The sequence below is a fragment of the Podarcis vaucheri genome (assembly GCF_965113315.1).
Source record: "Podarcis vaucheri genome assembly, chromosome: 13".
Lineage (NCBI taxonomy): Eukaryota > Metazoa > Chordata > Lepidosauria > Squamata > Lacertidae > Podarcis > Podarcis vaucheri.
This window is the reverse complement of record NC_138751.1, coordinates 541,504-560,272: the sequence shown is the minus strand read 5'-3', so window position 1 is coordinate 560,272 and position 18,769 is coordinate 541,504. Positions and strand designations below refer to the sequence as shown.

Here is an 18,769-nt window from a genome sequence, read left to right as displayed (position 1 = left end):
CGCGACACCGCCGCCCGAGTCTCGGGGCGCGTGCAGAGGGCGCAGGGGGGGGCGCAGGGAGGGCGGGCGGGAGGCGGCGCTCTGCACATGCTCGGCCCGCGATCCCGCCCCGCCTCCCGCGGCGCCCGCTGACGTCGCCCCCCCCGCCCCGCCTCCCGGGCCAGCCCCGGGATTGGCTGCCCAGGCGCCCACGTGACCGCGGCCCGGAGGCCAGCCATGGCTTCACTGGGGTCCGCTCCGCCCTGCAGCCCGGACTCGGGGCCGGAGCGCTAGAGGAGGAGGAGGAAGGCGAGCGGAGGAAGGCGGCGGCATGGGGGAGAAGGCGGGAACCAGGTAGGAAGGGACCCGGGCGTCCGGGCGCCCCCCCCCCAGGAGGAGGAGGAGCCCGTGGTCCCGGACTCCCCTCACCAAAGCGCCCCCCCTCTGGGGGACCCAGGCGTCCTGGCCGCCGGCTGGAGCCCCTGCTCCCCCCGAGGAGCCAGGCGTCCGGGTCCCAGGTTGCGGGGGGGGGCTTTTTTTGGGTGGCTGCAAAGAGGGGGGGCCCTGACCCCGCAGTCCTCCTGGGGGGCTGCCGTGCCTGAGCCAGGCGGGGGGGGTTGGCAGCCCCCCAGCACCCAAAGGCTTTCCTGCCCTTTCCCCTGGGGGGTGTCCTTCCTCCCCCCCCTTTGCCTTGGGTGGGGCAGAAAAGAGAAGTTCCTTCTCTCTCTCTCTCTCTCTCCTCTCCGTTATTTACTTTTATTAGTTGGCTATTAACCTTTTCCCGGAGCCAGGCGGGAGTTGGCACCAGAGCCCCAGATGCTGTGGGGGGAGAGGGAGGGCCGGCCACGTCCGCCTGTGTACACACAACACACACACACCACACACACACTCCGGCCTCTGGACCCGGAGCTGAGAGGGGGCCGGACCCGGCCAGGGCGGTTATTCCCGTTGATTAGGTGCATTTCTACCCAACGCTCACAACAGCCCTGCGAGGCCCAGAGGCAGACGCTGGCTGCCCCCTTCGTGATGGCCAAGTGGGAGGACTCGAACCCTTCTCCCTCCAGGGCCCTCACCCCCACTCCACCCCCACGGCAGCCCTGCAAGGCGGGGGCAGCACCCCAGGCTCCTTGGGGGGTGGGCGGTAATCGAACCCAGGTCTGCACTCTACCCACTATGCCTGCTTTCCTCAACTCTCTTCCAGGCACCAAGCCCCCCAGGGGATGATTTCCCAGCTCTGCGCTGAGGGAGAGAGCGCTTTGCACTGGGGGGGGGGGAGAACAAAAACACAAGGAAGCGGTTTCTGGCCTCCCCATCTCTGCACAAAAACAGGAAGTCATTGGCAGGGTGACATTTGAAAGAGGGTGTAAATAACTTTTTCTGCTCTGTACCCGCCGTCCCTCTGGACAGCTCTTCTTCCGCTCTGCCAGGCCCCCCCTTAACATGCAATAAGATGCACCAACATGCAATAGGATGCAATGCCGCTCCCTGCGGTGATGGCCAGCCCCCCTGAACTTCTGAGAAAGGAGGGTCTCTCTGCCTCCCCGGTTTTCCTGCCCCGATGAATCCTCCACTGGGCTTCCATAGTGTAGGCAGGGAGGCGTGAGTGGGGTTTATATGGGGGAGCCCTGTAGCTGCAGAGCTGGAGGGGCCCCCCCCCCGACGCCTTGCAATGCAGGGATCCGCTGCCCCACCTCTGCTTACAAACCTCCAGTGAAGGAGAGCCCAGGCAGCAGAGCTCTTCTCAGGGTTATGAGTTTGAGTCTCTCCTTGGGCAAGGCATTCCAGGGGTGAGGCTGGATGACCCCACAGGGTCCCTTCTAAGTCTAGATTCCGAGGTAGAAACATTGGCCTTTTCTGAGGAGACGGTTCTGGGTTAGGGGTCCTGAGAGCCTGTCCCCCACCCCGTTTCTCTCCCCCTTTGGGGCAAGAGCCCCCCCCCAGGAGAACAGGATATTTGGAAGAAGGGCAGCCTCTTCTGAAATTCTCCTGCATCCCCATCCAGTTCCTTTTAAGGTCTCAGAGCGCTTGTGCCAAAAGTTTGGATTGGGGGGGGGGGGCAAGGAAAGAGATGGCTGGTTTATTATTATTACTTTTTCAGATGGGGCTCATGGGGGCTGCGATTTGTGAGCTCAGTGGCACCTGCTCCGGGTTCAAATCCTGCAGATGGCATTTCCAGGCTGGGGGAGACTCCTGGCATGGGTCTGTCCAGAGAGCAGCAGCTGCCAGCCCGTGTGGGCACCACAGAGCTGGCAGGACCCCCAGCGACAGCCTCTGTCTCTGCTGGGCTGGACCCCCCCGCCCCCCCCCGCCATGCCCAGGCTGGAAAAGAGGTTCCCCGGCGGAGTTTGCCCTCCCCACCCAGCCCCTTGACAACAGGGTGACAGCTGCTCCCGTTGCTGCGGCAACCCTCAGGCACCTGGTCCTGATGCGGTTCCCACGGCAACACATTGTACTAAGCCCTGCTGGTGGTGGATTTCTGTTCCTGGGGGAGAGAGGGAGCCGGCCTGAGCATTGGAGCACTGGATAATTTAACGGTGGGGAGAGGAGAAGGGGGTGGTGGGAGGGACGGGGTTTCTTTGGGGGGGATGTCCCACTTGTAGGGGGGGGGGAGATGCTGCACGGGCCCCACTTATTCTAACTGCCTTGTCCTCTTTCTCCCTCTCTGCTGCTGAAAACAGGGTTTTCAAGAAGTCCAGCCCCAACTGCAAAGTAAGTGACCCCCTTTCACCTGGCTTCTCCTCCAAACACCCCCTTCCCAGTCCGATGGGTGCTGTACAAATAATAATAATAATAATAATAATAATAATAATAATAATAATAACAGCAGTAGTATTTCCTGCAAAATCCAGCCAAGGCCAAATCCTCTGCTCTGAGCTTGGTGCCTGGGCCAAAAAGGCACGTTTAACGGTTTATTCATGTGGCCTCCTCTCTCTCCCCCCCCCCCCGCCATCTCTCTCTTTGTGGGTTTCCTGTCAGCCGCCCTCCCCCTCCCAGCTTCCTTCCTCCCCAACAGGCAAGCGCGTCTCTCGAACCAGGAACTGAGTCCCGCCCGCCGCTGCCTCTCTCTTTCTCCTTGCTCTGCGCTTCCCCCCCCCACCTGTCAGTCGCCCGATAAACACCCCCCCCCCGTTCTTTGCGGGTGGCGCTCCAACCTCTCCCCACCACATCCAGCAAAAAGGATCTCTTGCGTTAGGGTCTGGCTGGTGGATCAGGCCCACCCAGCCCAGCAGCCTCTTCTCGCAGTGGCCAGCCAGATGCAAAACACACCCATCCAGGATTCGAACTCAGGAGCAGCTTCTCCCCTCTTGGAGTTTCCAGTTTGCTGCTTCTGGAGGCGGAGCTTTTGCCTATTCCATCGTGTTTAATGTCCATCCGCTACCCTCCTCCATGATTTTTAAAATTCTTCCAGGCTGGTGGGTCATTGCTGCCTCCTGTGGCAGGGAGTTCCGCAGTTCAACTCTGAATGAATCTTCCAAGATTCAGCTTCCTTGCAGGTCATAGCGGGAACTTTTCTCTGCCCAGTTTCTTCATTCCTTGCATAATTCTGCTTTCTTTATAAATTGATTTTATAAACTTGGTTGCACAAGAACATCCCCCCACCTCAAAGATCTCTCTTTTTGCTGATGGGGTTTGGGAAGGGGGGGGAGAGGTGCAGATGGGGGGGGGCTGGCTTTACAGGGGGGCTGAAGGAGGAGACCTGGGCTCCCCGCACTTTGCAGGGAGGGTGCGGAGGTGATGAACTGGAAAATTCAATTTTTGAGCTGGTTGCGGGGGTGGTCTTGAGGGGTTGAGAAAACCACTGCTGGGTGCAGGGGGGGGCTTTTGTTTGGGGTGGGGGCAGCGAGGAACCTGGTGGGTGGGGCTGCCAGCCCTGCTTTCTAAACACCTGGCTGGAATCCTCATCTTGGGCAAGGCGGCTGAGAGGCAAGGATGGAGGCAGGCAAACACATGTGTTTTCTCTCTCTCTCTCTCTCTCTCTCTCTCTCTCTCCCTCCCTTATTGCCCCCTTCTCTCTCCTGGTTTATTAGGGGGTTGGGCTAGATGACCGCTGGGGGTCCCTTCCTTGGAGGTTCTTCAGCAGAGGCCCGGCTGCCCCTCTGCCAGGGATCCTCTGGCTGTTCCTGCAGCGTTTCAGGGGGTTGGGCTAGATGTCCCCTGGGGTCCCTCCCAAGCCTCCAACGCGCTTTGTGGACTCCCGGCGTCTCCGTGGTGATGCTGCCTCCCCCCTCCCTCCCTGGGGGGCAACCCACAACGCAGACTCCGGGCAGCCAGAAAGCGCTGCAGGCCAAACAGCGTTTGGGGCTGGGGGGGGGCTAAGTGGGGAGGGCAGGATGGAGCCCCTGGAGCTGGACTGGATCCGGTGCGAGGTGCCACCTCGGGGGGTGCAGGTTTATCGGAAGCAGCTCAGCAGCCAGGTGGGGGTCTTTGGCGGATGGCGATGGGGGGGCATCCTTCCTTGCAGCTTCCTCCCCCCAAAAGGCACTTGCAGGTTATGGATTTTGGTCTGGGGGGAGGAGGGTGGGGCTGAAAGTGAGCTTAAGGGGGCAGTTCCAGGTCGGGGGGGCAGTGAGGAGAAGATGGGGGGGGCCTTGGCTGCGTGGGGGGGGGCAGACACTTGATTTCACAAGATTTGGGCATCTCCAGTGTTTTATTACCCTTGTCTGTGCCACCGATACAGAATCGGAGAGCCGTAGGTTTGGAAGGGCCCCCCAGGAGTGACGACGCAACGCCCTGGTGTGCAGGAGCCGCAACTAAGGATCCCTGACAGACGCCCCCCCCCCAACGTCTGCCTACAAATCCCCAGGGAATCCAGAACTGTAGAGTCAGGGGGGGTCTCCCGAGGGCCATCTAGCCCACCCCCTGCCATGTTGGATTGGGGGGAGGGGCTGTTTCCCTAGAGAGGCCCCCCCTGGAGGGGGTGTCCCCTCTCATCTCCACCTAACAAGGGTCTGCCTCTCCTCCCCCCAGCTCACCGTCTACCTGGGCAAGAGGGACTTTGTGGACCACCTGGACAGAGTGGACCCCGTAGGTGAGTAGGGGGCAGCCGGCACTGCAAGGGGGGAGAAGAGGAAAGTGAGTTATGGGGTGGGCCCTTCCAATTTATTTGGGGTGCATCAAAGTCCCCCCCCGGCTCCATTCAGGGGAAATTGCCATTTTAAAAACTGCACCTTTAGACCACCTAATTTTCCTGCCCAGGAGCTCAAGGTGGCTAAGATGGCAGGAAGGCAGCGCCTGGTCCCTGAGGTCACCCCCCCGGGGGGGGTCACGGCTTCCAAGTCGGAGCATCTGGACCCGGGTCTTTCTTAAAGCAAAGGGCTTTAATAGCGTTGTGCTGATGCTGTTTTTAATTACACGTAACCGTATTTTAATAGGCATGGCTTTCAAATATTCTTGCAGTTCTGTTAGAGTTTGATTAGCTTTTTCGACAGTGATAGTCGCTCATAGAGGTATTACCTTAATAAATTTGGATGCCGCCCTTCAGCTGTAGATCTTAGCGCAGTTCACGGCACAAAATTACAAGACCAAAACCCCAAATGCGCATTGAAACGAATACAGAAACGAAACAGTGCCCCCCCCAAACACCTTGAAAATGGCATAGGGTCTTAATCAGCTTTTAGCTTTTTGTATCTTAACTTTATTGGTTTCGTTTTGTTTATTCCATGAAATTTATGCACTGCTTTATTTTTATTTATTTTTAAAACACCCCCACCAATATAAACAATAAGCTTATCAATAAGGAAGAAGAATAACAGGAACGACTTAATACTCTGCTCATGGAGGTTTGCACTCCCCCCTCACCTCCCCGTTTCTTTTCTGCCCTCCCCCCTTAGATGGTGTCGTTCTGGTGGACCCAGAATACCTCAAGGACCGGAAGGGTAAGGAGGGGGGCAAGGAGGGGGGCCGGTGCTTGAATTTGGGGGACACTGATTTCTACTTGTCTGCCTTTATTTACTGTGCATTTTGTAGAATCATAGAATTGGAAGGGCCCCCCAGGGGTCATCTACTCCAACCCCCTTCAAGGCAGGAATCTCACCTTTTCCTCCAAGGAGCTCAAGGTGACTTGCGTAGTCCTGTCTCTCCCCCCCCCCATCCAGTCCTCACAACAACCTTGAAGGGGAGGTTAGGTCTCCACTGGCTCCCGCTGGAGTCCAGGGTCAGGTGCCAGGGGCTGGTTTTGACCTTTAAAGCCCTATACGGCCTAGGACCCTCGTACCTACGGGACCGCCTCTCCTGGTCTGCCCCACAGAGGAACTTACCGTCCTCAAACGAAACCATCTTGGAGGTCCCAGGCCACAGGGAGGTCAGGCTGGCCTCAACCAGAACCAGGGCTTTCTCGGCTGTGGCCCCGATCTGGTGGAACACTCTGTCCCAAGAGACTAGGGCCCTGCGGGACTTGACATCTTTCCGCAGGGCCTGCAAGACAGAGCTGTTCCACCAGGCCTTTGGTCAGGGCGCAGCCTTTGGTAATCCTCACAGAACTCTAGCCCAATGGTTGCCGTTAATTTGATTCTGAACTGATTTTAGAATGTATTTTAATTAATTTACTGTGTGATTTTATGTACACTGTGCTATTTTTACTTGCTTCTTTAAAATATATATATTTATTTAAATATTTTATTTTTTACCAACCACCAAACCACAAACAGTGAAACCCCCCCAGGCAGCTGATACATTGGGTATACAATATTCAATAATATACATATTCAATAATGTTCGATAACATATTCAAATCAGCCATATGTACACTTCTATATACCTTAACACAGTGTTTCCCAACCGGTGTTCCGCGGCACACTACTGTGCCGTGAGACATTGGCTGGTGTGCCGTGGGAGGGAGGCGGGCGAGTCGGGCGGTGAGAGGCGGCGGCGGCGAGGATCCGCGTCGAGCCAGGGGCGGCTCCGCGGTGGTGGTGCCGAGCGGCGGGGCAGCGCGTGCAAAAGGGAGGAGCGCGAGACAGCGGAGGAGGAGGAGGCCAGCATGTCCGGGCAGCAGCAGCAACAACAGCAGCAGCAACTCCCGGCGACGGCTCCTCAAGCCCCGCCGCCGCCCCCTCCTCCGCCTGCTATCGCCGCCACCACCACAACAGCCGCCGCCGCCTCAGTTGCCGCCATCCCTCAGTCCCTCGCTCTGCTGCCTCCTCCCACCCCCAAAGCTTGGAGGTTCCCCGGCAAGGGGGAGGGAAAAAACTTTCACTTTCGTGCGTCCCTCCCGGCGTGACGCTGCGCGCTGACGTCACGGGGCTGTGCCGCGGTTGTGTGCCGCGAGAATTTTTTCCTTAAACAGGTGTGCCGTTGCCCAAAAAAGTTTGGGAAACACTGCCTTAACACTCCTCCCTCCACAAGGTTTATTTAACGTTTAACATTTTAATTGCCCCAAATTGTTCAGACCTACCCAAATAATTCAGTATTTTCCCAAACCAATCCTCATTTTTACTTGTTGCTAGCCACTTTGAGCCCAGCTTTGGCTGGGGAGGGTGGGAGACAAATAAAAATTTATTATTGTTACTTATTGAAGTCACAGCCAGCAAGCCGAGTGGGGATTTGAACCCTGGTTCCTCCCAGGTCCTAGTCCTCAGGGAATCCCCACGACAGCCCTGTGAGGGGGACCAAGTGGGAAGATTCGAACCCACATCTCTCCCAGGTCCCATCGCTCTAACGGCTGCACTCTGGGACCTGCTTGCGTGTAGAAAAAGAAACTCAAAGCGGTTTACAAAAATAAAAACGGAAAATAACTCTTTATTTTAGGGTGCAGTATATCGCTATAACAGTTAACAATTACATATATGCTTACCTAATAGAGGTAACCTACTGTATTTTTACAAAAGAGTTCCAAATCTCATCTCTAAGCAATCTGCTCATTGACGGCAGGGATAGTCAGATCTTCAATCTATTGATTAATTGGAGCCGTACATTAATGATAATGATAATAATTTTATTATTCACACCTTGTCCATCTGGCCGGCTTACATCTTCGCAATGCATCAGGATCCGTCTTTCGGCCCTAGTAAGGGCACAGAAAATCAAATCTAATCACGTTGCCAAATCTCATATAGTAGGTATGTCGTTCAAGAGAATATTATCCTCTGAAAATAAATTATCGATGGGAAAAATTAACAGCAATAATTTAAAACGTTCGAAAGGTCGAAATGGCAAAAGTCTGGGTGCAGGTTAAAACTCGCATCGACTTTCGAAATGAAACTGCTTTTATCGGGCGCAGAAAGTGTTCAGCTGAAGGCAGTTCCAGAGTTCTGCCACATTAATTTCTACAGGGAGAGAGTTGCAGGAGACCCGTCTCTGTGCCATTTTAAGTCGTTTTTGCAAGCAAAGCCCTTTGAATTCCCAAAACCCCAATTGTGCCGTCTGAAGATGGTATTCAAATGGGTGAAGATTTGTTCTGTCTAATTCCCACACTCCCCGCCAAGCTCAGGGAAGCCTTTTCAGAGGGAAAAAGTTAAAGCCGGCAGCCTAGAGAACAGAAGTATTGTTCTCCCGCTCTCAGAAAAGAGATTTTCCCTGCTCCTGACGCCAGTGAAGTTGGCAGCTGTTTAGAGTTTGATGGGGGCCCAGCAGGGCTAATCTGGGAAGTAAAAGCAGGTGTAAACTTTACATTTATGCCTGGAAACGAGTGTCTCTCTCTCTCTTTTTATAATAATATATAATAATAATAATTAATTAATTATACCCCGCCCATCTGGCTGGGTTTCCCCGCCCACTCCCGGTGGCTCCCAACAGAATTAGTGATAATAATAATAATAATAATAATAATAATAATGCGATAAAACATCAGACACTAAAAGCTTCCTTAAACAGGGCTGCCTTCAGGTGTCTTCTAAAAGTCAGATAGTTGTTTATTTCCTTGACATTTGAAGGGTGCCACTACCGAGAAGGCCTCCAGTCTCCAGTCCTTAAGATGCTCCAAATTGCCCAGTGTCTGATCATTTGAAGAGCTTGGGGGGGGGGGCAGCAGAGGAAACTTATCTGGGTAATTCTGTGAAAAAACGGTCAACCTACAAACCCATTTTTCCTGTTCACAAGTGGTCAACACGTTCTCTACACCGTCCCGAAGATAATTCAGTTCACAGTTTGATTATCAGCCATTCTGCGCAAGATTAGAGCAGCGGAGAGTGTGAAAGGAAGATGACTCAGAATTTCTCTAATTCTCTAATTTCCGCCCAAGACCTCGCCAGAGAAACGAGACAGTAGGTTAACGACCCTGGACTGTACTGGTAGTTTTGCTTCCTCCTCTGGGGAACTGATAAGAAGTGTCATGCGAGGGCCAGAGATCAGATGCCGGGAGGGCAAGGAAAATTGCGTGGCTTGAGCATGTTACATTGGTCACGCACACCTCCCCATAGAAAAGGAAAAGGAAAAGGTATGGTTTTCCCCTCTTCTTTGAGGTTCTTAGCATTAAGGTAACGGGGTGAGATGTTACCTGAAAGGTTTCATACATTCAGCATTTCTTGTGACCAACGTAACATTGCAGCCGGCAACTTAGAAGAGGGTGTGTCATTTGAAACCTCCTTTTAGGACCGTCATAATTCCTTCCCTGAGAATTTAATAAGCATTAGACCTGCAGTTTGGACCATACTATCAGCGTCGGGCATCTGATAGCTCTTAGGAAGTTTGAAATAATAATAATAATAATAAACTTTTAGAGAAAACCATTATCCAAGTTACAGGTCAATTCTTGAGGTTGCAGAACCTTTGTCACAGTCACATCTTGTCAAACACACCTTCTAATTGCAAGAAAGCATTTTAGTCATTTTTGCAGAGAAGTCCGTCTGCACGCAAAGAGGTCCCCTGGAGTTCAAAAAAAACATGAGCTTGGAAGAAACCAAAACATTACGTGTCGGGGAGCTTGCAGATGTTATGTTGGTCACGGTGGAATCGCCCCCCGATTTCCGTCACCGAGCAGAAGTGGCGAAGCCCTTGCTTTCTGCAAAACCGCAAAATCCTAAATGCCAGGGTTGCATTTTTTTGGGGGGGAGAGAACCATTTCCTGTTTCCCGTTCCCCTTTTCTGCGCTTGCCCTTCCCTTTGGCTCCTGCGCTGTGGGACTTGGGGGGCCTGACCCTGTGCCCCTTCTTCTCCCCCCGCAGTCTTTGTGACGCTGACCTGCGCCTTCCGCTACGGCCGCGAGGACCTGGACGTCCTGGGCCTCTCCTTCCGCAAGGACCTCTTCCTGGCCTCCTGGCAGGCCTTCCCGCCCCCCGAAGAGACCGCCGAGCCCCTCACCCGCCTGCAGGAGCGGCTGCTGCGGAAACTGGGGGCCAACGCCCACCCCTTCAGCTTCATAGTAAGAGAGGGACGGAGCCCACTCAGCCTTTTCACCCCCAAAAACGCCTGCATTGCAGGGGGTTGGGCTAGATGCCCTTTGGGGGGTCCCCCTTCCAACTCTCTGCAGTTCCGTGGCTCTATGATTTCCTTTCCCTCCCCTGTCACAGAATCAAAGGGCTGTCGCGTTGGAGGGGAACTCAAAGGACATCTAGCCCAACCCCCCGGCTTTGAAAGTTGGCGTGGAAGGCGCCTGCTGCATTTCCAGTGGCAGGGAGTTCCGCAGGGCTGTTACCTCGGTTGCTGGTCTCTGCGCATGGGGTGGAGAAAGTGGCAAGGGAGGAAAGCGGGGGAGGGGGGCAGGGACTCGGAGGAGAAGTCCTTGGGGTGGGGGCCATGTGGGTGACCCCAAAGTTGGAGTCGAGGGGGGAAACTTTGGCACTGCTCTTTTTCTTTCTGCGCCCCACAGATCCCACAGAACCTGCCCTGCTCTGTGACGCTGCAGCCGGGTCCAGAGGACACAGGAAAGGTAGGGGGGTTTCTGAAGGGGTGGGGGCAGATTTTGGGGGTTCGGGGGGAAAGAAAAGGATGGGACTGTGTGGCTTCTGCCCTGGAAGCAGCATATGGGGCAGCTGGGGGGGCAGGACAGGACCGCCAGTGTCACTAAGGGACCCCCGCCCCGTTTTCCCCCTCCTCCAGGCTTGCGGCGTCGATTTTGAGATCCGGGCTTTTTGTGCCAAAATTCAAGATGAGAAGATTCACAAAAGGTGAGCCAGGTTTGCAGGGCTGCTCTTCACGGGCTGAGAAACTGCAAAAAAAACCCCACAGATTTATTGTTACTTTGGGTGTTACGTAGCCCAGTCCTCCCTGCCCAACCTCTGGGAGTTTCCTAGAATGGGAGACTTTCAAGGGGACCCCCAGGGGTCATCCAGCCCAACCCCCCACTATGCAGGGACTGCGGTTGATCAGGGAAGGCTGTGGGGCAGGAAGACCAGGCCGTGTCATTTCCTGTGAAGCCCCTTGCCCCCTTTTCCGCCTGCTTTGCCCATGGTGGGCTCTGGGTTCGGATCCCTGGCAGCACGTCCACTTCAGGCCAGAAAATACTTTTCTCTAGGGAGAAGTGTTCAGCCCAACCCTGTATTTAATTCTTTGCTGTTTATTTCTTTGCTCGATTTATATACTGCCCATTATCCTGGCCCCCTTCTCTCAGACCTGCCCACCTCACAGGGTTGTTGTGGGGTTGCAGTGGGGAAGAGAGCCACCTTGAGATTCCTAAAGGGGGGGCTTCTGTTCGTGCAACGGATTAATCGGGCTTTGAACTGCCCCCTCCTCACTTGCCTTGAGGAGAACCCAGGCGTCCTGGACCGCAGCCCCCTCCTCTTTCAACCGTTCTCCCTTCCTGCCCCCCCCCGACCCACAGGAATTCCGTCCGCCTGGTCATCCGGAAAGTGCAATATGCCCCGGAGAAGCCCGGCCCCCAGCCCATGGCCGAGACCACCCGCCACTTCCTGATGTCCGACCGCTCCTTGCACCTCGAGGCTTCGCTCGACAAGGAGGTATTTATTGGGGGGGGCTTTGCAATGCACATAGGTGCATTTGCGGGGCGGGCGGGTGTGAAACGTGCTTCTGACTGAGACCCCCGCAGACCCCCGCCACCAGTCAGGAATCCGGGAGTCATAGCTCAACGCCCTGCAAGGTGTGAACCGTAGCTCAAGAATCCCTGGGTGCCCGGCCTTCTTAAAAGCAGCCCCCGTCTAGTCCCAGTCTCCCCCCTGCCCCGAGCAATAGCTGCCCCCCCCCCAGTGCCCCACCTGCAAGTTGCTGCAATGAGGGGAAAGGCCCTTAAGGCAGATTAAAACACAACACCAGTATCCTCCGGCCGGTCTGAGCAAATCACTGCTTTTTAACATAGTTGATAATTTTGATTATTTAAATTTGCTGGAAGCCACCCAGAGTGGCATAGAAATAATATATTATTATTACTATTATTTTAGAGCAATTTTATTTATAAAAGAAAAAGAAAATATGTGAGAAAGAAGATGCAGAGAAAAATGAAATACGTGAGAAAGAAGATGCGGAAATAAAATCAGTACATTTCCATACATTGAAATAAATGATGTTGTATCCCTGATATGGTGGGGGGGGAGTATTTGATCCCCCTGCTAAATTTGACCGTTTGCCCTCCAACAAAGAAATGACCAGTTCACCGTTGTAATGGTAGGCTTATTGTAGCTGTGAGAGACAGAATAACAACAGGAAACCCCCCAGAAACCCAGAAGACAAAAGTCAGAGATTGATGAACACCCTCCCATTAAACCTACCATTAAAATTATGGGCTGGTCACTTCTTCGTCAGGGGGCAAACGAGCAAATTTAGCAGGGGATCAAATATTTCCCCCCCCCCTCACTGTACAAGTGTAGCTGTTCAAAACCTAATAAGACATTCTTTGCAAACCCATTCCAAATATCACTATACGTATCCAAACAAAGTATCTGTTGTCCGACTGTCCAGTTCCATGCAATAGGTGTCTAGCAGTTCAAGAGAATATTTTCCCCTGAGTATTTTAGCTTTTAGGGGGCTCTGAAAAAAGGCGTCAAGAGGCAGTGAGTTCCAAAGACGGATCTTTTGCGAATGTGGGACTCTTGGCAGCAATGGTTGCAGGTTCCCTGTCCTTCTGGGGTCGCCAGCTTCACGGTGGATGCTCCCCGCTATGATTTGGGGGGGGCGGTGCCCCTTGGGGGGGTGTTGCAAGAGAGAGGCCCCAGGCCCCAGAGGGTCTTCCCTTTGGGGGGCCCCCCCTTGGCCCTGTAGCCTGACCCCCCTTCTCTCTCCCCCCCTCCAGCTTTATTATCACGGGGAGCCCATCAGCGTCAACGTTCACGTCACAAACAACTCCAGCAAAAGTGTCAAGAAAGTCAAGGTGTCCGGTAGGAAAGGGGGTTCTGTGGAGCCGGGGGGGGGGAGCGCTTTGGGGGGTTATGCTGGTTTGGAAAAAGGGGTGTATGGGGGACCAGCAGCCAGCTGAGGGCCACCCCCGACCCCCCCATTTGGCACTCCCTGGACCTGGCTTCCTCCGGACGTCCCCTGACGCTTTCCCTTCCTCCCGACTCTGCAGTGCGGCAATATGCGGACATCTGCCTCTTCAGCACAGCCCAGTACAAGTGCCCCGTGGCCCAAATTGAACAGGAGTAAGTCTCCAGCCTCGGAACCGGGATTGGGGCGGGGGGGCGCGGGGGGGGGTGATTGTGGAAAACTCAGCCTTGCATTCGTCGTCTCCCCAAGCATCGAAATGTTCGGGGACGCCCTTCTCTCCTTAAAGACTCCAGTGGAGGAGACTCCTGCAGATCGGATCCCAGAACTGGGTGGGATCCCCAAGGGTCATCCAGCCCAACCCTCTGCAATGCCGGAGTCTCAACCAGACAGAGGGCCTTCTCGGTGGTGGCGCCCGCCCTGTGGAACGCCCTCCCACCAGATGTCAAGGAAATAAGCAGCTATCTTATGTTTTTAACACTGGATTGGGAGCTGCCCAGAGTGGCTGGGGAAACTCAGCCAGATGGGCAGGGCATAAATAATAAATAATAATTATTATTTTGGCCCTGGCCCGACGCTGCCCCCTGCAGCCCTGCTTGCAATGGGGGCTCAGTGGTTAGAGCAGCTGCCTTGCAGGCCGTTCCCGGGTTCGAGCCCCTAGAGGGTCTTGCCTGGCAGCACAGATAATCCTGCATGACTCAGTAGAAAGCAGCTTGCGCCGTTCCTGCCAGGCGGGCTGCGCTGGGCCGGCAGGGACCTTGACGCCCCTCTCTCTGGCTTCCTCCGCCAGCGACCAAGTGGCGCCCAGCTCCACCTTCTGCAAGGTCTACACCCTGACGCCGCTGCTGAGCAACAACCGGGAGAAGCGGGGCCTGGCGCTGGACGGGAAACTCAAGCACGAAGACACCAACCTGGCCTCCTCCACCATGTGAGTCCGGCAATTCAAGGCCGGGACCCCCAGGGGTCATCCAGTCCAACCCCCCGCTGTGCAGGAATCTTAGGACTGCAAGAGGGACCAAACAGGGGTTGCAGCCCCCCGGGGGGGGGGAGAGGGCAGGAGGGTCCTGGGGGGCGTGTTAAGAGGCAAGGGGGCGGGGCTTATCAGACATTGCAGAGCTGCTAGCCCTGGATTGCTTGCGCTCACTACTGCAAGGGGCTCTCCGTGGGGCTGCCCAGGGGGCCGGATGCTGCTGCCCGGTTGCTGACAGGAGGGGAGACCCAGTCGGCTTCTCGGAGATTTGCGCTGGCTGCCCATTTGCTCCCGGGCCGAGCTCCAGGTGTTACTCTTAGTATATAAAGCCCTTAAAAGGGGGTTGGACTAGATGATCGCTGGGGTCCCTGCCAGTTTGACGAGGCTGTGATTCTAACAGCTTGGGACCAGCTTCTCTTTGAGGTTGCTTGACCGCCCTTAAGTCCTTTCAGGGGAAAAGGTGGGGCATAAATAAATAAATAAATAATATTAATAATTTTGGTTAATAATAAATAGTGGCAGCACCAGCACTTTGGAACCCCTTGACTCTTGATATCCTCTCGCACAGTTGCCTTCACTGTCTTCTTTTTGGCGCCTGTTGAGACACGTTTGCACACGTTTCAGTCTATTCCGCTGTGGTTTTAAATTGTGCTTGTGGTGTGGTTTTGTAATTTTAGTGACATATTGTTTGATCCTTTTTGTAAACCTCTCTGTGGCATTTCCTCTTACAATCAAGCGGTATATAAATTTTATGAAGTAAAATACAGAGTTAAGTTTCAGTTGGATTTTGAACATTTGGCCATTACCTGCTCTGAATCTCCTTTAGGGGCTCATGCAAAAAACTGCTGTTCTGAATAGTGCTTTTGGGAGGGGAGGGGCCACTGGGGGTGAGTTCATGGCACTGAGGGGGCCGAAGGGACCCCCCAAAAGTTTGGAGAACACTGGTTTGTTATGTGGCACAGGAGGAATGCATGCATGGTGAAATGTGAGGGTGGGGAAAAGGGGAGGCCTTGTTCCTTGCGGGGTCTTTCCAGGCCAGAGCGACCCCCCCGTTTCTTTTCCCTTGGCATTGCAGTGTGAAGGAGGGGGCCAACAAGGAGGTCCTGGGCATCCTGGTCTCCTACCGGGTCAAGGTCAAGCTGGTGGTGTCCCGGGGAGGGTAAGTATGAACATTGGGTGGGTTGCTCTTCTGCTCTCATTGTCCCATGCCCCACCCCCCAAAAAAAATCCCAACTCGTCTGCTGCAAAGATATGTTTGGAAGAGATATTCCTGCTCTCTAGTAGCAGAGTTAAGCACCAGGGCGATCGCTCCAGGCACATTTAAATTTGGTTAGATTTTGCATCGGCTCTTGCCCACTTTCAAACACACACCTAGGCTAGAATAAATCACAGGCACTTGACACTGCAGATAAGTGGATATTTTGGGGTTCTTTCAGAAGTTACAGTCGACAAGTCGCAACAGTAAAAAAAAAAGGTGTGTGTGTGTGTGTTTCCAATCAACCTAAGAAGAAGAGAACGAAAAGGATCGTGCAATATTTGGGGTTCGCAAAGATGCAGGCTGCAAAATCTCCCCAAGGAGTTATAGCAAACCAAGGATTTGGAGGAGGATGCCAGTGGAAGATAAGTCGGGAAGCCTGTGTAAGATTAAGAGTTGTATAGATGCAATGAGCAAAATGCAAAATGATTAAATAACTACCATATTTTTTGCACCATAACACTCACTTTTTTCCTCCTAAAAAGTAAGGGGAAATGTCTGTGCGTGTTAGGGAGGGAATGCCTACGGGTGGCATGCCTATGGATTTTCCTCCTCTAAAAACTACGTGCGTGTTATGGTCAGGTGCATGTACATATATATATATAGCACCTGTTCAGCCCCTGTGAGGTCAGGACGCTGGACCAGCCTCATCCATTTCGTATGTCCGTACGGAGCTTCCAGGTCCAGAGGCAGTCTACCTCCATTCCCGGGTCCTAGGGGGCATTTGGCCCTTTGAGGCCAGGCTGCCGGGCCAGATGGGCCCCCTTGGGCCGGATCCAGCCGCAGGCTCTTCTCCTGACCTTCTCTTGCCCCCCAGGGATGTTTCCGTGGAGCTGCCTTTCGTCCTCATGCACCCCAAGCCGCCCGACCAGGCCTTGCCCTCCTTGCAGCCTCCGCTGGGTAAGTCTCTGAGTCGGGGGGCAGGCCCTCTCCTCCCACCCCAGAGGCAGCTGCGCTTGATGGAAGGGGGGGGGGCGGGAGAGGTTTCACAGGGTGGGAAGAGGAACCTCACGCCTCCCGTTTCCCTTCCAGCCGCCCCCGAGACGGACGCCCCCGTCGACACCAACCTCATCGAGTTCGAAACCAAGTAAGACAAGTCTGGCCCTTTCCCTGGGGCTCAGAGGCCAGCACCCACAAGGCCCCGCTCTCGGGGAGGGGGGGGGAGCCAGGCTGGGCCCTCTCTCTCTCCGTGCCTAGTTATTTCCCATATATTGACCCAATTATTTAGTAGTATTACCGTATTTTTCGCTCTATAACACGCAGATTTTTTCTCCTGAAAAGGAAGGGGAAATGTCTGTGCGTGTTATGGAGTGTTGGGTTGTGGGTTGACATAGCAGCCGGCACAGCGATTTCTTCAAGTAGCTCTTTTATTCTGGTAAGCTGGAAATAAACTGACCTTAGCGATGTGGCCCCTTCTGGAACACTTCCTACAGATGGCGTCTCTGAATCGACACTTGGCACGGGAATGGTTGCCTCCGCAGCCAGCACATTCCGGTTGGCCCTTGGAGTTCTGTTGGAACTTGGAATGGTTGTTTTTGGGGTTTTTTTTAATATAGGGCAGGGATAATATGGGGGGGGGGAAGCCCACAAACCCCCTTTGAGGACTTCTACAGGGTGTCTGCACTGCCCATCTAACACTTGAGGGGTGGGGGGTTTAAAAGTGGAGAATCTGGGTCAGCATTTGGGGAAGGGAAAGGAGAACCCCCAAGGAGGAGGGGGCAGCTGCAAGGGCCCCCCTCCCATTCAGCCCCCCCCATGTCCAGGCCCCCAGGAAAGGAGCTGGACCTCTGGGCCTTACTCAGAGAGCTGCCAGCGGCAGTGTGGTGCAGTGGTCAGAGCCCCCGGGTTCGAATCTCTGCTTGGCTGGGGGTCTGGGGGGGGCCGGTTTCTCCCTTTCAGCCCCTGCCCACCTGGCAGGGTTGTTGCTGCAGAAAAGCGGAGCGAGGAAATTATGGGATGTAGGAATGCGGGGAAACAAGCAGATCTTTTACGGGTGCAAAGGGGAAAGAAAAGTCACAGTTTTTGTGCATATCCAAAGCAGCCTGACTCTGCCCCCCCCCCCGTTTTCTCCTTTCCTTTTTCTCCCCCCCCATTCCCCCCCCCAGCTACGGGCAGGACGACGACATTGTGTTTGAAGACTTTGCCCGCCTGCGCCTGAAGGGGCTGAAGGACGACAAGGAAGACGATGACCATTTTTGCTAGGGAGGGAGGAACACCCCCCGCCCTCGCCACCACAGGTCCAGCCAAGTTGGGGGGGGCGGAGAGAGAGGAAAGAGACGAGAAATGGCCCCCCACCCCGTACGAATGTCGCCTCATCCTCTCCCCCCTCCTTCCTTATAGGAGCCACCCCCCCCGCCTTGTGTCTTCATGCTGTATTTGGGGGGGGGGGCTTTTAATGTGACTAAAAATGGAGGGGGGGAGGGCCGCCACCTCCTCTGCCCCCAGCTTTTAATCTTTATCTGCTGCTGCGTATCTTCTCCACAGATGGATTTTAACGCCTCCGTCCTCGTCCGTCCCCCCCTCCCAAATTTTTGTCTAACGCACTGGAACATTTATTGGGCATTATCGTCTGACTGTCGTATCCCCCCCCCCCCCGAAAGCACCACGTTGTGTGTGTCTAATCTCTCTGGGCAACCCCCCCTCTCCCCACCTGCTCTTTATATAAATGTCTTATTTTTAAATGCTGTTTTAACTGGTTAGGGAAAACAATTGGTCAGTTGAACTCTCTCCTCTTTCCATTTTAAAAAAATCAGTGGGGGCTGGGAGGCCTCTTCTATCTGTCTCCCCCCCTTCTCTTTTTCACAAAAGCCCCCCCCCCCGGAGATGTGCCTCTGCTGGCCAAGGGGGTGTGAGCTGAGCCCGTCTGCCTGGGATTCGGGACCCCTCCCCCTGCCCCCAAATGCCGAAGGGGGCAGGTGTGTGCCAACGCCTCTGTGCTTTGTGCCCAGTCGTGCCCCCCTCACTTTGCAGGCCTGCCCCCCCCCCTGTACAAACAGGTGCAGGGCAGGCAATGCGTGTAAAAAGAAATTTTAAAAAGGCCATTATTGTTTCCTACATTGTCTGAGCAGAGAGCAACAAATGAAAATTAAAAAACGGTTAACAGATGCCTGTAAGTTTTTATTAAGTGGTTTGAGCATTAAAAACGGGGGGGGGGGGGTGTGGGAGAAGTGGAAAGGGGGCTCCTGTGAAAATAGCAGCCCCCCTGCCAGAGATTCTCAGATCTGCAGCAAGGACTCCCCCCCTCTTGCTGCACCGCTGTG

At 54.5% G+C, this 18,769-nt stretch overlaps 1 protein-coding gene across 1 annotated transcript; it reads left to right on the top strand.

The window, feature by feature from the left end:
• Positions 1–184: 184 nt before the first annotated feature.
• Positions 185–18,613, top strand: ARRB2 (arrestin beta 2). Its single transcript, XM_082197779.1, has 15 exons — positions 185–333; positions 2,658–2,688; positions 4,948–5,008; positions 5,811–5,855; positions 10,080–10,276; positions 10,724–10,783; positions 10,954–11,021; positions 11,675–11,810; positions 13,097–13,181; positions 13,370–13,442; positions 14,075–14,212; positions 15,330–15,413; positions 16,327–16,409; positions 16,542–16,596; positions 17,615–18,613. Exons 1-15 carry the CDS (start codon positions 311–313, stop codon positions 17,709–17,711), a joined length of 1,236 nt encoding a protein of 411 aa, XP_082053905.1. The 5' UTR covers positions 185–310; the 3' UTR covers positions 17,712–18,613.
• Positions 18,614–18,769: the final 156 nt, after the last annotated feature.